This window comes from Nyctibius grandis, chromosome 8 (genome assembly GCF_013368605.1).
Source record: "Nyctibius grandis isolate bNycGra1 chromosome 8, bNycGra1.pri, whole genome shotgun sequence".
Taxonomy (NCBI): Eukaryota; Metazoa; Chordata; class Aves; order Nyctibiiformes; family Nyctibiidae; genus Nyctibius; species Nyctibius grandis.
In genome coordinates, this window is record NC_090665.1 from 11,448,500 (window position 1) to 11,470,882 (window position 22,383).

The window sequence follows — 22,383 nt, forward strand, 5'->3', positions numbered from 1 at the left end:
ATGGGGCCTAGTCCAGCTCCAGGATCATTTTAAGGGGAGAACATAAGGTGGTGAAGACGTGCCTTCCTTGCTTCATTGACAGCCATGGCACCCGGCTGCTATGCCATGGTAGCTGCACCTTAGAAGGGGAAACTGAGGCACAGAGAGCCCAAAGCACCTACAAGTGACCATGCTCACAGCAGCACCGGCAAACCTGCCCGTCCCCACGCTCAGGGAGGGCTGGGGGACTGGAGATGAACGGAGCTGTGTGTGAACACGGCACACAGACGACGTTGCTGGGGACCCACGGCCCTACCAGGGCAGCCCTTCCTGCCAGGGGACTCACCGTGTGTGGCAGGGTCTCTCCTCCGAAGCCACGAAGCTATGGAGCAGAGGACATCCTGGGCACCAGGTACCACCAATGCCCATGGACCCGGTGGGTTTAGGCACAGAGCTCCTCCTCCTCCACCTGCACGAAGACCCCTTCCTGATGCTGCCGCAAGGCATCACCTCAGGGAACCCAGCTAAGGGGCTCTGACACCCACATGGGGTGGGGTAGCACTGCCACCTGGCCTGGGACCCCACGGGTGCCAGCCCCCCATCCTCCCACCAGCACCTGGCTGCGGTTGCACGGTGGCGTCTGGTTGCACAACGTCCCTCACGGCCCCACGCGTGGGTGGGGGCACGACGCAGGTCCTGCCACTCCCTGCCTGGGCATGAGTCAGGCAGCGCCAGGAGTCGAGTCCCACAGGGCACCGGGACAAGATGGGGGCCTGCTGCGGGGGGCTCCCCTGGACGGGGGCATCCCTGTGGGCAAGCACTGCCTGCTCGGAGCGGGCAAAACCCTGCCCAGCCTTCAGGCTTTGGTCCTGGGGGTAGGACGGCATGCGACCAACTCCAGCAGCCCTAGACGGTGAGACTTTTGCACCCCAAAACAGTCTGGGAGCCATCACCAGAGGGTCTCATGGTTGCCTGTGGGGTCCCCAGCACCTGCCAGGCACCACAGCACACGTGTGTCCCCTCCCGGGTACCCCGCACCCCGCTCCAGCCCTGCGGGGTCCTGTGGGTCACAGTCCCGGCTGCCTGCAGGGAGGAACTGGCACAAGTGGAGACAGGGCCTGTCCCGGTGCGTGGGCAGGGGGGAAGCTGGGAGACGGCCACAGGCACCCTCCTCCTCTCCACAGAATATTTTTTATATATATATAATATATATATTAAAATTACATTTCTCTTTACAAAAACAATTCAACAAGGGGCCAGGGGACAGAGGCCATCGCCGAGGCCAGGGCACAGGCACCCCGTTAAGTCTGGGGTGCTGGGCAGGCTCCCTTTCGGGGCGTCCCCATCCCCCAAGCGGGGGCTCAGTCCAGAGTCCAGCAGCAGGTTGCATGGAGGGGGGTTGGCACCGGGGGGGGTGGCCCCGCAGCAAGATGCCTGCTCCAGATCCGACGCAGCTTGCCCCATCCCTGCTGTCACCGCCTGTAAGGAGAGAGACACAAGCTCAGGAGGGGGTGACAGTGCCAGCTGGTCAAGAGCCATGTGGCACGGAGACCACCCCCAAAAAAATACATCCGTGCCCCTACTTCTGGCGGGCGGTGCTGTAGGGATCAAGGAGGTGGGAGCTGGCCTGGGCCAGGTTCCAGTCAAACATCTCCAGCACCCGGTGGCACTCGACGCGGGACTTCAGCCCCAGGCAGAAGAGCTGCTCCACCTGCAAGGGGACAGGGCATGGTGAGGTGGGTGACAGGGGTTCTGCCACCCTCGTGGGAGCCGGGACAGGGGGACAGGGGCATGTGGTACCTTCAGGTACTGGATGGCCCGTTGGACACTCCAGCCGTGGTTCTGCAGGGCTGCCTGGCACTCCTCAGTGGTCACGCCATGCACCGTGTCCTGCACCTGAGGGGAGCCTGTGGTCAGCGCCTGCCACCCTCCCTGGGCAGTGAGGAGCCCGTGGCTGGAGCAGGGAGCACCAGGCTGGCCCCCACTCCAGCTCTGTCCCCAGAGAGCACCATCAGCTCGGAGCTGGGACCATCCTCATCCCTGGGATCTTCAGCCTCTCCTGGGCTCGGGTGCAGACTCCCGGCCACCATGGCCCCAGCCCGGAGAGCCCAAGGGGACCGCAGGGACAGCCACCTTCCTCCCCGGCTCCCTGGGCCCGTGGGTAGGGCTAATTGGGGTTAAAAGGGCCTGCGGTTCCCACTTTGGAGCTGCAGTGACACTTATGTCCCACAGCACATCTGGGGACCACTTGTAGCCAACCCCTCCCAGGGTCGAACTTAGAGAAACTGAGGCACGGGTGGGCACGGCTCTTGCTCAAGCGAGCCCATGACCACTGTGTCCTCTCTTGCCTGTGGATACCAGGGATGCTGCTTACCAGCCGGATCTTGTCAGCGGGGCGGCAGCCATCGGGCCCGTCGTAGATGATCTTCTGGAGGCTACAGGAGGCTTTCACCAAGCACTTGGGCCCAGGGTTGCTGTTGTTGGAGGAGAAGTTGGCCTTGCAGTCCAGTGGTGGCTGCTGCACCATGGGACGGACGGTGGCTGTGGTGACCAGGCGGGATGCTGGCATCTCCTCGGGGCTTTTGGCCTCCTTGAAAAACTTCTCGTACTTGTCCAGGTAGGCAGGGCGCTCAGGCAGCAGGTAGTAGTGGGTGCTGCTGACCTTCTGCCCGTCCTTCACAATGGGCAGGATGCAGGGTCCTTTGGAGCAGTCCTTGCCCTGCGCCTGGATGACCTTGGGGGTGGCGTATTTGGGGTCGAGGGCGAAGCTCTGCGTGGTGGGCATGGGCTTCCCCGGCGAGGTGGAAAGGCAGGAGCAGAGGGCGGCACGTTGCTGGGGAGAGCCCACCTGCAGGGCCATGGGGCTGGGTGTCCGGGAGGTGGGCTGCGACAGGGGGTCTCGGGGGGGAATCTGGGGTGGCCGGTCTTCCTCACCCCCTGAAGCCGGGGAAAGGTCCCCCGACCAGCGCCCGGGTTCGTTGCGGCGTAGGGGTCGGGGTGGGATGGGGATGCGGGGGGGGATTTGGGGCTTATCGTCAGCAGGGGCGGCCGGTCCCATGGGGACGTTGAGCCTCTTCATGCACTCCTGCTGCAGCTCCTCAAAGAGCTCGGTGGTCTGCATCAGGCTGGGCTGTTTGGTCTCCTTGGGGGGCAGGAAGAGGTTGTCCTCCAATGCTGGTCCCCGCTCGCCCTCATCCACGAAGCCGTAGTTGGTCTTGCCCCGTCGGCTCTGGGGGCTGGTGATGGAGCAGACCTCAAAGTCGTCCTCGTCCTGTGCTACATCGTCGTAGGCAGGCGGTGGGGGCAAGGGTCGGGCATCCCAGTCCACCACCGGCGTGGGGTGGAGGGGCCGGGGTAGAGCCCGCGTGGGGCTCTGTGGTGGGGTCTTGTCCAGCAACGAGAAGGCCTCCATGGCCAGCTTGGCCAATGACGGGGCAGTCAGCTCCCCCACCGGCGACGGGCTACCTTGAGGCACCTCCTCCCCGAAATCGATGAGGGTCACCTCGCCGCCTGCTGTTTCCTCGCTCAGTGGCCGGCCGGGTTGCCGCTCGCCCACCTTGGTTCCTGGCACCCGTGCCGATGGCTTGACCGGTCGCAGACCCTTCCCCGTGCCTGGCTTCTTCAGGCAGAGCTTCCGGAGACCCCCTGGCAGACCCTCCTCCTCCTCGCTCACCGGGTCGTAGCAGGGCTCTACAAGGGGACCGAGAGGGACAATGAGGATCCCAGCACCCATCCCTGGGGGCGCAAGGGGAATGCACCTACATCCCCAAGCCCCCAGACTGCCCCATAGCTTCAGCCACCTTTGCTCCCTGCTTGGGCACAGCGATGCACACCAGGGCAGGGGGCCTGGGGGGCTGCAGGGTGGGGAAGGGCAGGGGTACCCTGGGCAGCCCTCCCGGCCCCCTGCCCCAGGCTGGCCACCCTGTTCTGCATCTGTGTCCCCACAGTAGATGCCGTCACCCATAGGTGCATGGCAGTACCCGGAGGGGCAGAGGAGGCGAAAGGAGCTAAAGAGAGAAAAGAAGGGGGGCATGAAAGAGGGAGAGCAGCACCCGAAAAAGCCCGACTTACTGGTGAGCAGGACGGTAGGCTGAGGCGGGCGCGGAGGTGGCTGCCCTGCAGGAGAAGAGAGAGCCCGAGAAGCGGAGAGGCACGGGGTGAGCGCACGGAGCAAGCGGTAGCTGGGGTGCTCGTTAGCAGGGTACATGCTTCATCGTGTCCCCCGTCAACAGTGGGGTGCGGGAGGATGCCGGTGGGAAGCCCCCCAAAGGGAAAAGTGCAGGTTTAGGGGGGCTGTGGCACACGCACAGTGTCTAAGCTCCCTCCCAGTGGTGGCTCCGCTGAGATCCCCCGTACTGGGGAGCCCAGCCACGGGAGGTTGGGAGGGGATGAGGGACCCGGACGAAGGGCAGAGGGGCAGAGTCCAGCTGGGCAGAGCCACTGGCCGCCCACGCTGCTGGTAGTGGCACATCGCCAGGTGACAACGTGCCCCGTCACCCCAGCTCCCCCCTGGGTCTGCAAAAAGCAAGTGGTAGCACAGCGATGGAAAGGAGAGGGTCCAGCCCATCACCCCGGCAGCAGGGCATGGGGACGGGGGCTTTGCACAGCTGATGGGCAGGGGGAGGGGGAAAAGCCGCTCACTTTTAGCCCTGCCTGGAAGCTGGGTGGGTCTGGCAGTGCTCGGGTCCACACCTAGAATGTCAGGAGGGTCCATGGGATTTCCCAGGTACAACCTGTGGGGAGAGAGGAGAGAGTTGAGGGGTCAGCAGAGGCCACGTAAGACCCCTCGCTCCCACACCATGTCCCTCAGGACACCCCACGGCCCCTCTACCACGCACCATGCCCCAGCGAGTGCCGCCCCCACAAGCATCGGGGCACCCCACCCCAGAGGCTGTCAGTGCCATGGCACAGAGCCCGGTGCTGTCCCGGTGTCACCCACCCCTCTCCAGCTCCACGTGCACGATGTACCGTACCCAAGGGACTGCGAACGGGGTGCTGTGCCCAGGGTACTCACGCAGGGCGCGGTGCCCGGGACACCCCCCAGCACCGGGGTGCCGCAGTGCGGTGCTGCGCCCCGGTACGGTGCGCCGGTGGGGTGCCGGGAAGCCCGGGCGAGCCGTCGCAAGCCGGGCGCGGTGAGGCAGGGAGCCGGTGGGAGCCGGCGCAGCCCGAAGGCCTGGGCGTGTGCCGAGCTCGGTGCGTTCTCGGCGGCCCGGGCGGCACGTACCCAGCGCCCGTGCCCACGCAGCGGGGTGCGGGGAGGCCTGCCGGGGCACGAGCCGGGGCCGTGTGCGCGGCGCCTCGGTTCAACCCTCCGAGGGCTGCCGGCACGGCCCGCGGCGCCACGGGGGCGTCGGGCCGGGACCAAGGGCACCGGCAGAGCTGTCCCGGGGCTGGGGTGACGAACAGCAGCGGGATCACGATCCCAGGGGACGGGCTGCACCGAGCCCAGCGCAGGAGCTGCCTCTACCCAAGGGAGCTCTCCAGGCTTTGGATTCCTACCCTGCCCCCCTTCCAGACAGCCCTCCCTTGTGGCCCCAGCCCAGTGCTGGCAGACACCCCCCCATGCCCACTGCCCCGAGCCAAGGCACCCCTGCCCAGTGCCCCCAGTACCCATGCTGGGCACGGCCAGTCCCACCTGGCAGGGGAGCGTGAGGCACGGGCACCTGATGCCCCCCCCCACCATCACAGACCAGCCTGATGGAGCGGAGGGGGTGCTCCCCCCAAGACAGCCCCCCACAAGCACAGCAGCCCCCCGCAAGCACAGCAGCCCCCCGCATCCCCGACCCCGTTAGTGAGAAGAGGCGAGGGAGTTAGTCCAGCCGCGGGGACCCTACCCAGAGCCACCGTCCCCAGCACAGCGCGGGGGGGAAGAGATGCTTCAAGGTGGGGGCGGCCAAGCTGTGGCTCGCTCCCGTGCCCCGGCGGGCAGCAGGGAAGGCAGGGAGCAGGCAGGGGGATGCAGAGAAGACAGAAAGTTTCTTACTCATCAATTTTATCGGGAAACCCCCAGCAGTGCTGCGGGTTGGTGTCTCCATGGCCTGTGTGGATGAAGCTGTTTTTAAGCGGCTGGCTGATGTCGTGGGCCGACAGCCCCGCCACTGAGGTCACCGTGTTTCGGGGGAACTGGCCCACTTTTAGGGTTCGCTTATTCTGACCCCGCCACCAGTAATTCTCGGCCCTAAGGAATAAAAAGGACCTCGTTACCGATGAGGGGATGGGAGGGGGACACAAGCCTGCCCCGCTGACGGGGAGGAGGTGAAGTGACTCGCCCAAGGCCACGCAGCCAGGCGATGGCACAACCGGGACGGGAACCGGGCACCCGGGATCCCAACCCTACACCAGCAGCGCGCTCTGCCTCCCACCCACCGGGAGGTGCCGGGGATGCAGGCGGTGGGGAACAAAGCTCCCCGCTTGCACCCAAAAAGAAAAGATGTGCCCCTTCCTCCTCCTCCCAGCTGCCCCAAATTATGCAGGAGCCTTGGGGTGATGCCTGCACCCAGCTGCTCACCGCTGGTCCCCCTGAGCCCCATGCAGCTGTGAACGGCACAAGGGATGTGGATGGGGTCTGCTGATGAACCCTCAAATATCCCAGTCCCGTAGGGGAAACAAGGGGGGCCATGGTGGGCAACAGGGTGCTGTGGGGTCTCCCTCGGTCCCTTCCTATGTTATCAGCAAGACCCGTGCAGGCTGGCATGGGCAGGGGGAGATGGGCAGGCAGGCAGGGGGACTCCAGCTGCAAAACTGCCTGTGGCCAGGGGAGTAGGGTGGCCAGGGTGCTGGTCCCCAGGAGAGCCCAGCGTGCCCCAAGATGCGGACACCTCCAGGGTGAGACAGGGCAGTTGCCCAGCTTGGGGGGCCAGGGCGGGGATAGGGACAGGTAGGATGCAGGGAAGGGCATCCCCAAGCGGTGCCCCCCACCCCGCCTGGGCAGCGGGTGGCAGGCGGTGTGCGGTGCCAGCCCACGAGGCTGGCATGGGCCCCACGGTTTCCTGGAGTCACCTGTGAGTCACCCCCGGCCACCAGCTCAGCCCTTTTCCTGTTTACCTTCCCCGCTCGCAGCCAGCCGCCTTACTCAGCACCAGGACCCCTCACCAGAGCCCAGCCGGTACCGGGCACCTTCCCTCACCCACGGCAGGCTGGGGGAGGAGATGGTTCCCATCCCCGGGAGGTCCCCTCCACTCGCCCTCCCTGCACCCCAACACCACCGCATCCCGCTGGAGGGATGCTGCAGCCGGGCTGGCCCCTCTGCTCCCCCCATCTCCTAGCCTCGTCCCACTGGCTCCGGGCTGGGACCCCCGGCACAAACCCGCTCCGGCTCTGCCCTGGCTCCCCCCCGAAAGCCCCCTCCCGCGGCCGGCTCCCCGGGGGGCTTTCAGGTAGGTCCCTGCCCCTGCCCACACACACGTACGCACGCCCGGCGCCCGCCGAACGACAGGCAGGGGCTTGAAAAGGGGTGGGGGGTGTTTATGGTGCCCCGGGCAGCCTCGGTGGGGCCGGATGCGGCCCCCGGGAGAAGCCCCCCCCGCCCAGGCACGCCCGTGGCGGGCAGCCGCCCCGGGGGAAACTGAGGCACGGGGAGGGGGGAGGGCGTCCCCTCCGGCCCCTCGGGAGCACCAGCACCCGCTGGGGCTCCTGCCCCCCGCGGGCTGCAGAGCCCATCCCGCCTGCCCAGACCCTGCACCCCCAAAACGTGCCTATCGGGGGACACCGAGCACCGGCGTCCTCCGGGGAAACTGAGGCAGGGGAGGCTGCGCCCGGGCTCCCCCGCGCTCCCGGCCCTCCCCGGCCCATCGGCACCCCCGAGCGCGGCCACGTCCTCCCCCGACCCCCCCCCCTCCCCCTCCGTGGTTCACCTGTGGCCGGCGGAGCGGGACCCCCGGCCCGGCCGGGATGCGGCGGCGGGGCCGATGCAGGCGCACTGCCGCGCCGCTCCCTCCGTCCCTCCTCCCTCCCTCCCTCCGCCGACGCCGCTTCCCCTCCCTTTCTCTCCCCTCCCCTCCCCTCCCTGCAATTACACCGCCAGACCCTGGGCAAGAGTCATCCCCGGCGGCGGCCCGGGAGAGCGCCGGTCCCCGCAGACACACAAATCCGGCCTGATTCACCTCCGGGCCGTGACTCAGGGCGGGGAGCCGGCCCCGGGGCGGGGGGGAAGGACAGAGCCTTCCTCCTCATCCCCCCGGGGCCGGGGGCGGCGGGCTCCCGTCTGCCAGGGTGGGCAAAGGGACACTGAGCTCCTCTGGGGGGTCCCTGCTGTCCCCAAGGTGCAGGGGGACGGGCACGTCCTGCGATGGGGATGGAGGGACCAAAGGTCCCCCCAGCCCGCGGGACCCCAGGGCAGGGATGGCCGTGCCCCAGGGTGGCTGGCAGGGACCGAGGAGCACAGCCCATGGCACGGGGGGTGGCAGGTCACACCACCACGGTACCTAGTCCCCTGGTGCTTCTCCTGGCTGGGTGACAGTGGCACGTCCCCAGGTGCTGGTGGCACGTCCTCGCTGCTATCAGCAGGGAGCGGCCCCGGGGCATGCAGTTTCCCGGGGCAAACCCACGGGCGCAGCGGGGTGAGTCAGCGGGGATGGACGGTGCGGGCAGGGCCATGTCCCCACACCCGGGTGGCCCTGCGGTGCTGTGCCACCCAGGGAACCGCACACCTGCCCGCCTGTGGGGTATGCACCCAGGTGTGCTGGGGGGCAGAGCCCCCCCATCCCTGCTCCCCACAGCTCTGCCAGTGCCCATGGCCCCCCCATTCCTGGGGTCCCCCATCCCCACGCAGGCTGGCAGCTGGCCTGTGACGCCCCCGCAATACATGCCCCCCCACCCTGTGCAATACCTGCCCTCGATGACCGTGATGATGTCGTTCATCTGGATGTGCAGCTTGTCCGGCTCCTCGAAGTCCTGCAGTGCCCTCATGTCGGTGGGCTGGGCCTGGGGGGAGAGGGGAGGTGAGGACAGAGGACGTAGCTCCCCATCATGTCCATCCCCGCCAGCTTCAGTGCCAGGCCCAGCCCCACGCTGGGCACGGGAGCCCCAAAAACGGGCAGGAGACAGCACCACTGCTCCCAGCCCTTCCCGAGCTGAAACATCCCTGGGGTGGGCAAGGGCACCGGGAGCACCTGGATGCTGCACGAGGAGAAGGTGGCACCCAGGGGTTCTCCTGCTTCGACCATGTCACCACCTCCCAGCAAGAGAGATGCCTGGCCCAAGCCCCCCAACATCACTTCCCACCTTGATGACACCCATAACTCTGCTCACGCCTGGGCAGAGCCTGCAGGAGGGGGGCACTGGGGACCCTATCCCCTTCCCCGCCTGCTCACCCACCTCCACCAAGAAGTCCCGCAGGGCCACAAAGGTGGGTCGGTCCTCGGGCTTGTGTGCCCAGCACTGCAGCATGACGTTGTAGACGTCCTGGGGACAGTCCTCGGGCCGCGGCAGCCGCTCGCCCTCCTTGTCTATCTTGTGCAGGATCTGCGGGGCAGGGGGTGCCGTCAGGGGGTCCCAGGTCCTCCCCCAGCACTGCTGGCACGAGGTGGTGGGGGGCAGGTCCCTGCTGTGCACCCACCTGGCTGCCGTTGAGGCCGATCCAGGGCTCCTGCCCGTAGGTGAACATCTCCCAGAGGGTCACCCCGAACATCCAGGTGTCACTGGCGTGGGAGAAGGTGCGCGTCTTCAGGCTCTCGGGAGCACACCTGCGTGAGGAAGGACGTGAGCATCAGGAGGTCATGGGTGCTGCAGCCCCAGGTCCCCCCACCTCCCCGGGGCTCACCAGGCAAAGGGGACCTTGCGATGCTCCTGCATCACGTAGTGGTCGTCATTTTTGGGCAGGGCCCGCATCAGCCCAAAGTCCCCGATCTTGACCAGCTCATTGGAGGCCAGCAGGATGTTGCGGGCGGCCAGGTCGCGGTGGATGAAGCGCTTGGACTCCAGGTAGGCCATGCCCTTGGCCACCTGGATGGCGTACTGGCAGAGAGTGGAGATGAGGAAATGGCCCTGGTTCTTTCGCAGGCGGTCCAGGAGGGAGCCCAGCGGGGCCAGCTCTGTCACCTGGGCCATCGGGAGGGGACAACAGGGGGTCAGGCCAGGGGCACCCTGGTTGGGCTGGTTTCCAGCCTTCTTGTTCCCCCCTGGGGATGCCAGCAGAGGACTTGGGGTACGGACCCAGCCTGGCTTTGCTCACCCCATCACACGGGACCCCCACGGGGTGGCATCAAGGTCGGCCCCATCCCCCCACACTCACCATCTTCATGGGGTGGGAGAGTACCACGCCGTAGAGGCGGATGAGGTTCCTGTGGTCCAGGGAGTGCATGGCGTTCACCTCCCGGATGAAGTCGTCCAGTGCCTCTGGCTGGCTCAGCACATCTGTCTTGAGGCACTTCACTGCCACGTTCAGCTACGGGCAAAGCAGGGATGAGCCCCGAAGCATCTTTCCCCCCGAGGTGGCCCTGCCGCCCGGCTTACCCCCAGAGCCCCCTCACCGTCTTGCCAGCCGGCGTGCACCACTCGCCGCGACGCACGACGCCGAAGGAGCCGTCGCCCAGCTTCTCGAAGAGCGAGAGGTCCCGCTCCCGCACGAGGCAGGTGAGGGAGTGCTGGCCTCCGGCTTCGGGAGGCGGTGGCGTGGGGGGCTTGCGGAAGGTGCTCTGGGGCTGGGGTGGCAGCTCTGACTCAGGGCGCTTCCCACTGAACACCTGTGGGACACGGAGGAGGGTGAGACATGGGCACAGAGATACCCCAGGTCCTTGTGTCCGCGAGGGAGCAGTGCCGGGAGGAGCCCCTGCCTGGGCTGTACACTCTGGAACCTAATGATGACGCCTAACTGGTGATTACCCAGGGCAGGCTGGCTGCGGGACCAGGCCCTTCTCCAGCTGCCTGCACAGTGAGCTGCGATCCGGGCAGAGGGAAAGGGCCATGCCTCTCACCACGGCCCTGCAGTGCATCCCCAGCAGCCCCGGCAAAACAGGCTGGTAGCCGGAGGGCCCTGGGTACTCCTTGGCCAAGCTGCAGCCATATGATGTGCCCAGGCATGAAGCCAAAAGAAACCTCCAGCTTGGTCTGAGCGCGGTGACACAACCCCACAGCAAAGTGGGCCTTGCAATACGCGCTGCCCAGAGGGGACGGGCTCTCCCTGCCTCTTCCCCAGCCAGGACTGATGATGTGCCCTGTGGGACCGGGTCTACCCCAGCCCTGGCAGCTGGGACCCATGTGGGGTGCGCGGGGGCCGGGCCCAACATGTGGCCAGGGTGGGAGGTGGCATTTCTGTACCCGGTGCGAGGCTGAGTCGCCTTCTATTAAAAGCTCATCCCAGCCTGGGTGAGTCACACAGGGAGAGGCCACGACCCAGCGCCCAGCTGGCAAGCACCCCACTCTTTTAGGGGTGCAAGGTGCCGGGGTGGCAACAGCACCGGCTTGTGGATGGCATCGGGGGGCACATGCGTGCATCCTGGGGTCCCCTGCCCTGCTGCACTCCCAGCCCCTGCAGGCACAAGGCTGTGCCCCTTGCCACAAGGCGGGCAGGTGTCTGGGCAGGGCTGCTGCCCACGGAGCTGGCGGGGGTGAGATGCACGGGCTGTGTGGCTCGTTAGCTGCAAATGAGTTTCCTGGTGAAGAGGCAAATCAGGCGATGGGAATGAATGTCCTTTGCCGGGAAGTGACCCAGGAGCCTGCGCGGGACCGGGGCGCACACTGGCAGGGCCGCACCGCAGGCAGGACACGCGGCAGAGGCTTCTGCCCATCTCCCTGCCAGCCCCCAGGGACCGGCAGCGTGGGCAGAGCCGGGCACCGGGAAAGAGCATGGGGAGAGGTCCAGCTCCTCCTGCCTGCCTCAGTTTCCCTGCCACACCTGCCCCTCTCCCATCCCTACCTTGCTCATCCAGGATTTCCGCTTGCACATGGCTTTCCTCCGCTTCACCGCCTCCCACAGCCGCCGCTGGCCTGCAGGACACAGGGACCATCACCGACCCAGCACAGGGTGGGGGGCCCCTCCAGCCCCATGGACTGCATGCTCCTCTGGGCTCCCCAAAAGATGCTGCACAGCCAGTGGCGGGTACGGGGGGAGGTTTGAGGGGGACGTACGCACCGGGGCGCCCCATGCCGATCTTCTCCAGGTCCTCATTTTTGACGTACTCGAAGTGGGAGAGGCGGGTGACGTTGAGCTCGTCCCGGATGCGCAGGAAGTACTGCTGCAGCTGCAGCTCGGTGAGCAGCTCCAGCAGCCAGTCCGTGCCCTCCTCTGCCTGCATGCTACAGCTCAGCCTCTGCCGGGACACCGCGCCGGGTTAGGGGGGACCCTGCCCTGCTCCCCTCTGCCCTGTCCCCCCAGGGGGAGACACGTGGAGGGGACGAGAGCCGAGGCTGGGGTGCTGCCTGGGTGGGGCGTGAGGAATGCCAGCAGGACTCATCTCCTGAGCCTGTCCCCAGCTCCCTGGGGGGCCAGGAGAGGCACCCCACCAGCAGGACACCCAGGGATGGGCAGGAACCCCCCTAGAAACAGCAGCCCACCCCTCTGCTCCAGCACAAGCTGTCCCCAGGCAGCAGTGCCAGGGACACAGGACGAGGCAGAGCCCGGGCGCATGGGATGGATGCGCCTGGCAGCAGCCCCCAGCAGAGGGGCACCCCAAAACCTGGCACTGCGCCCGCACAAGGGGCATGCCACGCCTGGCACCATGTCTGCCAGGCTCCCTTCGCCCAGCTGGAGGGGCTGCTTGGAGAGATGGCAGCTGTGCCCAGCAAGGACAGCCACCTCGGCACTGCCTCTCGGCCCCCCAGCATCCCCGCACAGCCAGCTGGGCTGGCACACAGACCCACTGTGGGTCTCCTCTGCCACGAGTGGTGGCACCTCGCTGGGCAGCCACAGGGAGGGGGCAGGCAGGGACGTCAGGGCCCCTGGGGGGTCCTGGTGCCCCAAGACTGCAGCACAGGGCACCCCAGTGCTGCTGGTGTCACCCCCCAAGCCGTGCCAGGGCACAGGGAGGGAGGGGATGGGGCCAGGTCTCACCTAGGGTTCCCCATGCCCCCTGCCGTTCCCCATCCCTACCCGCTGTCCCAGCTCCCCTCTTTCATCGCTGCCGTTCTGGGAAGGGACACAGCTCTGCCTCCTGCTGTCTAGAGCCAGAAGGGAGGTGGGACCCCACATTCCAGCCCCACAGCGGCGCAGCCCCCTCCATCCTCTCTTCTCCCCTAAGAGACGACGTGGCCCCTGGCACCTTTGCCCCCAGCGCCCGGGTCCTGCGGCCGCATCACCACAACTACAGCCCTCGGCACCGAGCTAAAAATACGGCGGGTGCGGCGAGCAGCTGGGCACGGGGACGCGTGGGGGCACACGGGGCGAAAGCAGCCGCCGGCCTTCGGCTTGTGCCCGCGGCTGGCCGGGGACGGCCGGTCCCCTTCCCGCGGGCACCGGGGGCCGGGTGACAGCCAGCGCGGGGTCGGCACTTACTCGGTAGAGGCGGAAGCGGGTGAGGAAGGGGAAGGATCGGTGCAAAGCCTGGAAGCGTCGCATCCTGCCTGGCCGCTGGTCCCTGGCACCGCCGATATCCCTGCCCCGGCGCAGGGGTCCCCCGGCAGAGCCCGCTCAGCGCAGCCGGGGCACCCGCAGCAGCATCAGCTCGGCTACAGAGGTGCCCCCCGCGCTTGGCCGCCCCATATATCCCCCGGAGCGGGCAGGGGGGCTCGGGGTGTCCCTCAGCCGGACGCGGGCTGTGGCTCTCCCCCTCCTTCCGTCCAACTCTCAGCCCTCCCGGCCGGCCCTCCCCTTCCCCAACGCAACAGGGCTGGGGCGGGGGGGACAGCGGCGGGCAGGGCTGGGGATCACCCCCTCGGCCGGAGCCGCTTCCCGGGGACCCCCGGCCGGCGGCGGGGCTCGGTCCCGGCCGGCTGCCTGCGCAGCGCTCCCCGGGAGGGGTTATTTTCGGCCGGGGCTGGGACGCGCGCCCAGGGGGCCGGGCTCCCGTCAATGTGCCGCTTTCTCCCTTGTTTGGCGGGCGCCGGCAGCTGGGAGCCCGGACCCCCGCTCCCATTGCCATGGAAACTCGCCCCGGCCTTGGGAAACGCTCCCGGGCCTCAGTTTCCCCCCCAGGAAGGGAAAAGGGAGGGAGGGAGAGGAGACATCCGGCCCTCGGCTCCCCAGCCGAGGCCGCAGGCACGACGCCAGGGTGATGGGCACTGCGGGGGAGGCTTCTGGCTTGGCAAACGGACCAGCTGCCTGGCTGCCAGCCCCAGCGCGGCTCTGCCGTGGGGTGCCACCAGCACCCCGGGGCTCGCTCCCCTTCTCCGGCGGGGCTGGCACCCCACCCCGGTGCTGCTGTCCGCCCGCGGGCTCCCCGAGGAGAACAGCTGGCCGGGCCGGCAGCCGCGGCGTGAGAGAGGAAAGACCTGCGGCAACCTCGTGCCGTGGCTCCCGCCTGCCCAGCACCCCCAAACCGCAGCCATCGCCGTGCCGGGGGGCAGCCGGGAGGGGGTTAAGCGCATCCCCAGGCACGAAGGAGCCTCCGCTGCAGCTTTCACCGCGGGATCCCGGCTGGCACCCGGCGGCACAGGCGCCCGGCACAACAAGCCCATTGACCGGGGACAGCCGGGCACGGTGCCCTCGGCACCAACCTCTGCCACGCGCCAGCTCCCCCCTCCCCGGCCCAGGGGACACCGGGGACGCAGCGGGGTTCCCTGCCCTGCAACAGTGCATCACCCCCATCAGCTGGGAGTGGCATCCACCAGTACTGGCACCCACTGGGACCAGCACGCTGCCTCCTGCGCCCCCGAATACCAGGTGAGGCTGCCCAGTTCAGCACATGCACTGGTATTACTGGTCTTCAAAAGGAAGCAGGGGGGATCCAGCCTTCCCACTGTGCTAGGGGAGGCTCCGTGCCTCAGTTTCCCTCTCTGCAATAGACCCACGGGCGCAGGGGGGAACGCTGCAACCTCGACTCTGAGCTGGGCAAGCAGAGTCCTGCCATCAAGCCCCCGTCCTGGGGGGGGTCACAGGTGCCCGTCCAGCCCCCACGACCCGGTGGGTGGCAAAGACCCCCCGGCGCAGGTGCCGCTCGGCTCCCGCCGTGCCCCACACACATGCCGTGCTGTGCACACCCACCCCTGCAGCCCCGGGGACGCACCCTACGTGCACCCAGGCTCATGCACGGGCGGTGACGACTCTCACGTGCGCCCCGGGACCACACAGGCGCAACCCCCGGCACCCCGCGTGCCTCCCGCCACCTGCACGACCGCAGCCGCCCCCCACGCACGCGTCGCCTCCGCGCACCCCCCCAGCTACCGCCCTGCCCGGCCGCACGTGCACAAACACACCGGCGCCGCGCAGCCGGCGGCAGCGCCCCAGCCTGCTCCCCCGCCTCCGCCTGATGCACACCTGGAGCCGCCCGCACCCCTGCGCGCCCATGGGTGCCCGGCCCCCGGTGTGACCCGCCGGCGGGGCACGGGTGACACCGCGCTTGCCTGGCATCGGGCACAGCCACGCACACCCGCCCGAGCTCGCACACGGGTGTCCAACCCACCCCCCCAATTACTCCTACCCCAACACCTCCCCTACACCCTGACGGAGGTACACCCTCCACATGCACCTACACACTCCCTACACACCCCGTAACAGCCCCACGCAGAGCCCGACACCCCCCTAAGCTACAGCCCCCCAGTGACACCCCCAAATGCAGATGGCAGCCTGCAGGGCCACCGTCTGGACGCAGCGCTGTGCCGGGCACCGTGCTCCCCCCGAGCTGTGCCAGGCCTGGCCGAGCTGCGCTGCTGCACACCATTGCCCTGTGCCTCAGTTTCCCCAGCAAGAAGGGATGAGCAGCTCCCATGGGTCGGGAGGGGAGCGCAGCCATGTGGGGAGGTGCCGTCCCCACGCCACCCCGGATGCTGCAGGGTACCACGAGTGCTGGAGAGGGGAGATGCCATGCAGGGACCCCTCAGTGCCCCATGCCAGCTGCCAACCCGCGCCCCACAGCAGGATCCTGCCCCTCTTGGGGGACATCTAACCTGGCCGGGTGCCCCCCGCTGCTCCCCCCCGCCGCCTCCCGCAGCACTGACCCGCCGGCACAGCACGCCCGGGGCGACATCCTGCCGGGGGGACGGCGTGGGGTGCCCGCTGCCCGGCCGCAAGGCCCGCTGCCCGGTGCTGTCCGAGAAGCTGTGGGGCAGGGGGCCGAGCATCTCCTCCTCCTCCTCGGCGCTGCTCAGGCGCTGGTAGTCGCATCTCTCGCCCATGGCCGGCGCGGCGGCAGCGGCTGCGGCGCAGCGGCGAGCGGGGGGCTCTGCGGAGACGCCCGCGCCTGCCTGGGGGTGGCGAGGGCTGGAGCCGGGCTCGGGATCACATGGCAGAAAGTTGCTGCAGTTCCGGAAAACAGCGAGAGGGTGAAGGTGACCGCGACGGTGATGGAGGGGAGGGGGGATGGATGGAGGGATGCAGAGGAGATAGGGAAAGAGAAAGGGGGGGCAGCCCCTCAGGCGCCCATCCTCACCCCGATCCCAGCCTGGCACCGCCGTCCTCCTCCCAGCTCCGCAGCCCAACTGCCCACCTGCTGTCCCCCCTCTGCCACCTGAGCGGAGAGGCGGTGGCATCTCTGCCAGCCCCAGCACCGCGCTCGCAGCCCCCTTCTCCCCCCACCCCAGCACGGTGCAGCCCACCAGCGGGGATGCGGTGCAGGCAGCCGGGTGGAGGAGGAGGAGGAGGGGTGAGCATTGTCCAGCAGCCGGGTGGCAAGCAGGGTGGGTGCGGAGGCACCGTACCCCCCTCCTGGGTGCCTGCGGAGGGGTGGGGGGCTCTGGGGCTGGCAGCATCCCCAGCATCCCTCCCGCTCCCCTGCGCCAGCGGAGGGGGATGGGATGCGCTGGGAAGATGGCTGCTCCGCAGCCACCCGGCAGCGTTGGCGCAAGCACGGCAGGGCCAGGAGAGCGGCCAGGCCCCGGCGGGTGCTGCCAGGATGGGGGCCGGGGGGCCATGCCTGGAGGACTCCTCCCAGGATCAATCCTCTCCCCCCAGCCCCCTCACTGGGGGTCTCCTAGACCTCTGCCAGGCACTGCACCAGGCACAGACCCCGGCAGGGGCAGGTGGCCCTGGGAAGCCACCCCCCGGATGGGGAACACCCCACCTGCCCATCGGGACTGGCCCGTACCCCAACTCTGCCTGGCACAGCCCCTCTCTGAGCCCCCTGGGCCAGAGCCAGAGCCACAAGCCTGCAAGGAGGCTGAAACCGAGGGGGGGTCTGCAGCCCCCCCACAGTCCCCTGGGACCTGCCTGTCCCTTGGGGCACGGCACAGCCCCACGGACCAATCTGCTCCTCATGCCAACGCCATGGGGCACGATGCCCCATCCCAACCCCCTGAAGTGCCCCCACAACCCCCCCAACTGCTCCCCCACACCTCCCGAGACCCTGGTGTACCCAGGGCAGTGACACCAGGGTGTCACCGTGCCAGGCCTGCTCCCCCCCTTCCCAAGAGAAAGACCCCCAGTCCAGGGGGGCACCCGCCCCGGCTCGGGGGGCTTGGGTGGGGGCAGCCCCTCGGCGGCTCCTCCTGCCATACCACGGAGGTGAGCTCAGCGTGGAGCCGAGGCGGGCCGAGCCCGCGGCATGGGAGCAGCGAGCCGCCCCCGCGCGCAGCCCGCTGGCGTCACCACGCTGGCACGCCGCAGGACGGTGACTGATGCACGTGCTATGCCACCTTCCCTCCGGCCCCAGCCGCCCCACACTGCCCTGAAACCCTCGCCAGCCTGCCCAGCGAGAGGCGATGCTGCGGGGTCCCCAAGCCGAGGGGGGACAACCCCTGTCCCCACAGCCCTGAGCACGGATTCGGGTCACCCCACCCCACACGCCGGGTCCTCCTGGCCTGCCCAGGCTCAGTGGAAACCCAAACAACAAGGTCCCCTGCAAGGGGACAGATGGCATCGCGCCACCCCGACCCACCTGCCTGCGGTGCCCACCCCGAGGGGGCTCTCACCACAGTGACAGCCACCAGACAGGGTGCACAGTCCCCTGCCCCCGGCGTGGTGACAGCCACACTGACCACAGGGCGTCCCTCCCCTCCGTGGGAACACCAGACCTCCCAGCCTTCTAGGACACCACGCTTGGCCCCACATCCCTTCCAGCATCCCTGGGGACTGGGGCCACAGTATCCTACGTGTTCTGCACCCACCACCCCACACAGAGGACCCCAGGAAGTGGCGGGTCCCCAAAACAAGCTCCCAGAGGGGGACAGGGTGCCCCACTCACCTCCGGCACATCACCCCGCTCGCTGTCACAGCCACCTGCCACCTTCCTGGTGGCCGCGTCACGTGGAAGTGATCTCACCGGCTGCGGCCGTGGCAGGGCCCCGGGCTGGCTCGCTCAGCCCTGGCATAGCCCCGGGGGCGGCCCCAAATTGTGGTGACACACTTCCCTGCCACGATGCAGGCATGCAGGCACGCACATCCCCACGGTACACGCGCACCCTGCTCCCACCGGGGACGGGGCTGCCGGCCGCATCCTGCCCGCCTCCGGGACGCTGCTGCCACCCGCCTCCCCGGGGACCATCCCCAGCCCCTCGCTGGATTGCACCACCCCACATCCCCCCCGTACCGGTGGGTGTTTTCCCTCCCTCGGCGCTGGCACCTGATGCTGCTTGCTTGGCTGGCTTGGGCAAGCAGGTGGTCTTGGGGGGCCAGCACAGAGGGCTGGTGACCCCCGCGGCGGGGGCGGACGGGCAGGCTGGGGTGCCAGGTTCCCCCTCGCTGCCATCCCTGGGCTCCCAGAGCCTGGCCCCATGGCCTGATCCTGCCCCCCGGCACAGAGCGTCCCCCGCTCCAAGCCCCTGCCTGCAGCAGCTGCTGCCTGGGGAGGAGAGACGCAAGCGGGTGGGGGGGCCCCACCCCGACACAACCCCAATCCCCTCCCTAAGCCTCTTTCCTCCATCAAATCCCCTCCGCAGGTCGAGCCAGGGCAGGCTGAGCCCGTCCTCTGCCTCCCCGCTCCCCGGTGCAGGCAGGGGACAGGCAGGAACAGCCGACCCCACAGCTGATCCCCACCTCGGCCCCGAGCTCTCCCACCAAGGCAGGGACACAGCGCGGTGTTTTGGGGGACAAGTAGGCAAAGCAATCACCCCCTGGCACCCACAGCACCCTGCCCACACTGCCCACCCTCGGCTCCGTGCCTGCGGGCAGTGCTGGGGAGGGGGACAGGGCAGTGTGCTGCCATGGCGGGGACGCTGCCACCCTGCTCCAGCACAAGGCCGTTTCGCACTCACTGGCCCCCGCGCTTGTCTCACCTGGGCCGCGGTGGCAGTGCTGGGGGGGTCCCTCGGCAGTGCCAGCCCCAGTGTCGCAGCGAGCCGGGCGGTGGGCGTGGGGGCACGGTGTCAGGGCTCAGCCATGGGGCTGGCAGGGCTGCGGTGACGCTGGCCGCGGGGTCCCCCTGGGGCAAAGCGGGACGGAGAGGTCAGGATGGGTCCCCCAGCCCAGCACCCCCTGTCTGGCCACCCCGGGCCCTCCAGACCCCCCCAGGACATGGGTGGGCTTTGTCCCCAGTCCTGCTGGGGAAGGGGGGTACTGGCACGAGCCCCAGGTCCAACCAGCCCCTCTCCCCTGGGGGTGCTGCCACCGGTACTCCCATTCCCATGCCGCTGCAGGACGTGCCCTCGGGGTGGGCTGCATCTGGCATGAAATGAGTTTGCCAGGTGTCAGGCCAGACGGGCACAAAGCCACGTCCACACTACAGCATATCCCCTCCGTGCTGGGTGCCAGGAACAGGGGAGGCTGAACCCCCCCTTCCTCAGCAGGGCAGCACCCTGGCCAGACCATGCAGCATCTGCTGGTCATTCGTGCTGATTGACAGCAGCCTAATTAGCCAGGCTGCAGCGTGGGCAGTGTCCTCCCGGGCCGATCAGCAAAGGGCTGGAGGGAGACATTCTCCTTAAAGCCTTCCCCACAGTGGGGTCTGTACGTGGGGTAGAGCCCCCTCTTGCCCCCAAAACCCATGTGAGTGGGTAATGCCCCCCAGGATGCTTTGCCCCAGCCGGCTGCCATCCCTCGTAGGTGCGACCGGAGTCAAAACCCTCGTGCTCCAGGGGCAGGATGGGGCCTTGAGCTTCCTTCTCAGGGGGAAACCGAGGCACAGAGTGAAGTCTGATCCGTGGGGTGGCTGGGACAGGGCTTGGCTACAAGCCCACAGTGGCTCCCAGTCCTGTGGGGGCTGCTTCTCTGCCCACAGTGGCCCTGGGGGAGGCTGAGTCGCGGTGGGCACAGTAGGCTGGCAGCCACTGGAGAAGGAGGAGGAGGAAGAGGAGGGAGGCATCGCCAGCCCCCCCCAGCCATAACCACAATACCTGCCAGCAGGGCTGGCCCACACCCTGCACTAACGAATACCGGGCTAATGAGGGCTGGGTAGCTCCAGGGGTTGGTAACAGGTTGCACAACCCCCACCCCCGGGGCTCTGGCACGGTGGGATGGGGGGGCAGAGGCTGCTCTGGGCTCAGGGCCAGCAGAGGGACTAGGGCTGCAGCTAAGGGGGGGCCCGCAGCACCTGGGGTCCGTCCTGGCCCCTGTCCCTACAGAGGGGCCCGGCCCACTCAGAGATACCCCTCCAGGCACATCCTGGGTTTGGGAGAGTTTTGCCCGGCACTGAAAAACTTTGTTCAAGGACTTTGCCCTGAACCAGCTCAGCAAAGGGCTGAGTAAGGGGAGATGCTTGGCCCCCAGAGCTCACAGCACCTGACAAGGGGTGACCCACCCTGGGGGGCAGCGAGCCGACACCAGAGCCCAGCGGCACCAGGGTAGCTGGGGTAACGCCACGCCAAGGTGGCCCCAGGGAGGCAAGCGTGTGGGGAAGCACCAGCGCCGGGCTCTGCCCCGGCCTGCCCTGCCCAGACGGCCCAGCCCAGCACGGCCCCTGGCAGCTCTGTGGGCAGAGACGCTGCCCCTGCCCCAGCTCCTCCAGCCGCCCACAAACCCCCCTCCCAGCTGCCGCTTGCAGGGCGGGTGAGGGGTCCCACTGTGCCGGGAGAAGCCGAGCAGGGTCCTCCTGGGGAGGTGGGATCCTCGCCTGGGCTGTCAGCACCACCTCACTAGGTTTAACATAAAGGTTTTATTAAGAAAAACAAAACCAACAAAGACCAAAAGTACCCAAAGGGTCCTGAGTGTTTAGAGAGAAACCCGCCGCAACGTGGCCAGACACAGCCACGGCGCTGCCCGCTGGGCAGGGGCTCCCCGCGCCTCACCGCTGCTCCGGGTTTTGGCAGCACTGCGACACCCTGACGCATGGGGCCGGCCCCGGAGGACAAGGATCCTCTGTTCAGTGCCGGAGCTCCCACGAGCCTGGGGAAGAGCAGAGCAAAGCTGCCCTTTCTCCAGGAAAAAAACCTTCCCACGGCTTCCGCTGCAGTTTGGGAGAACTCAAGGGCACCAGCACCCACTCGCACCAGACCCCGCTGCCTGCTCTGCCCCGGCAGGCAGGAGCTGGGGGGTCGGGCATGCCGCCGGCTGGGGTTCAGCGGCCCCGCAGCACCTGGGCGCGACGGCAGCCCCGGCAGCCCGCAGTGCAGCAGGACGCGGTGCCAGCAGTGCCCGGCGAGGCGCAGGGGCCGTACGCAGACGCCGACCTGGGCCGTGCCGCAGTGCCAAGCCCTGCACCCCTCGCGTCGCCCCCCAGCACGGGGCCTCGCCTCCCTCCTTACCTCTGTGCTCACCGCCGCTGCCGTGCATCCTGCGCCGGGGCTGCAGCGTCACCGCAGGGAGAGGACGGGCACGGCGGCGCTCGGGACAGCCGGCATGCCGGGGCGGGGTGCGCCGGTCGACGCCGGCGGGGTCCCGGGGGGATCCCCCACGGGGCGGCAGGCTCCGGGTGCCGGCTCCGGCCTCACACCCGGGCGGCCCTCCTGCGGCTCTGGCGGGGCGCCGGGGTCCGGGTGCCGCCGCGGTGCTCCTGCTCCCCCGGGTAGAGCTCGCCCTCCTCCTGCACCCCTCCCTGCGCCTCCCCCTCCTCCTGCCGGCCCCGCCGCACCCACCAGCGGGCGCGGGCCGGGGGGGTCACCTCCCGCCGCCCCCCGCCCCGCTCCTGCTGCGCCCGCCGGCTCAGGCCCTGCTCCTGCCCGGCTTTGGGGCCGTGCTCCTGCACCCCCCGCACCGTTCCCCGTGCCCGCCGCGGCGGCTGCGCCCCGGGGCTGCCCCCCGCTTCCCCCGCCGCCGCTTCCTCCGCGCTCCGCGCCCGCCGCCGCGCCCGGGGCCGCCGCGGCTCCGCGCCCGGCTTGGGGCTGCCGATGGCGGTGACCGGCCCGGGCCGCTCGCCCCACTCCTGCAGGCCCGTCCGCTCCCCCAGCGGCACCCAGTGCCACCGGCCCGCCGCCCTCCCCCCGCCGCCGCCGCCCGGCTCCCCGCCGCCGCCGGCCACCAGCTCCTGCCCGCGGGGCAGCGCCCCCAGCCCCGCCTCCTGCACC

At 68.8% G+C, this 22,383-nt stretch overlaps 1 protein-coding gene across 4 annotated transcripts; it reads right to left on the bottom strand.

Moving 5' to 3' along the window:
* Positions 1-1,156: 1,156 nt before the first annotated feature.
* TNK2 (tyrosine kinase non receptor 2) lies at positions 1,157-22,082 on the bottom strand. Of its 4 annotated transcripts, XM_068405776.1 has the most exons (17): positions 21,625-22,082; positions 19,222-19,367; positions 12,053-12,230; positions 11,837-11,907; positions 10,452-10,664; positions 10,214-10,366; positions 9,743-10,020; positions 9,539-9,665; positions 9,298-9,444; positions 8,810-8,904; positions 5,966-6,160; positions 4,621-4,712; positions 4,051-4,095; positions 2,354-3,669; positions 1,780-1,875; positions 1,563-1,690; positions 1,157-1,458 (listed from the first exon to the last, which is right to left on the bottom strand). In XM_068405776.1, exons 3-17 carry the CDS (start codon positions 12,213-12,215, stop codon positions 1,452-1,454), a joined length of 3,126 nt encoding a protein of 1,041 aa, XP_068261877.1. In that variant the 5' UTR covers positions 12,216-12,230; positions 19,222-19,367; positions 21,625-22,082; the 3' UTR covers positions 1,157-1,451. The 4 variants fall into 4 exon arrangements, with proteins under 4 accessions (XP_068261877.1, XP_068261878.1, XP_068261875.1 ...); XM_068405777.1 differs by lacking the exon at positions 19,222-19,367; XM_068405774.1 differs by lacking the exons at positions 19,222-19,367; positions 21,625-22,082 and adding an exon at positions 13,412-13,880.
* Positions 22,083-22,383: the final 301 nt, after the last annotated feature.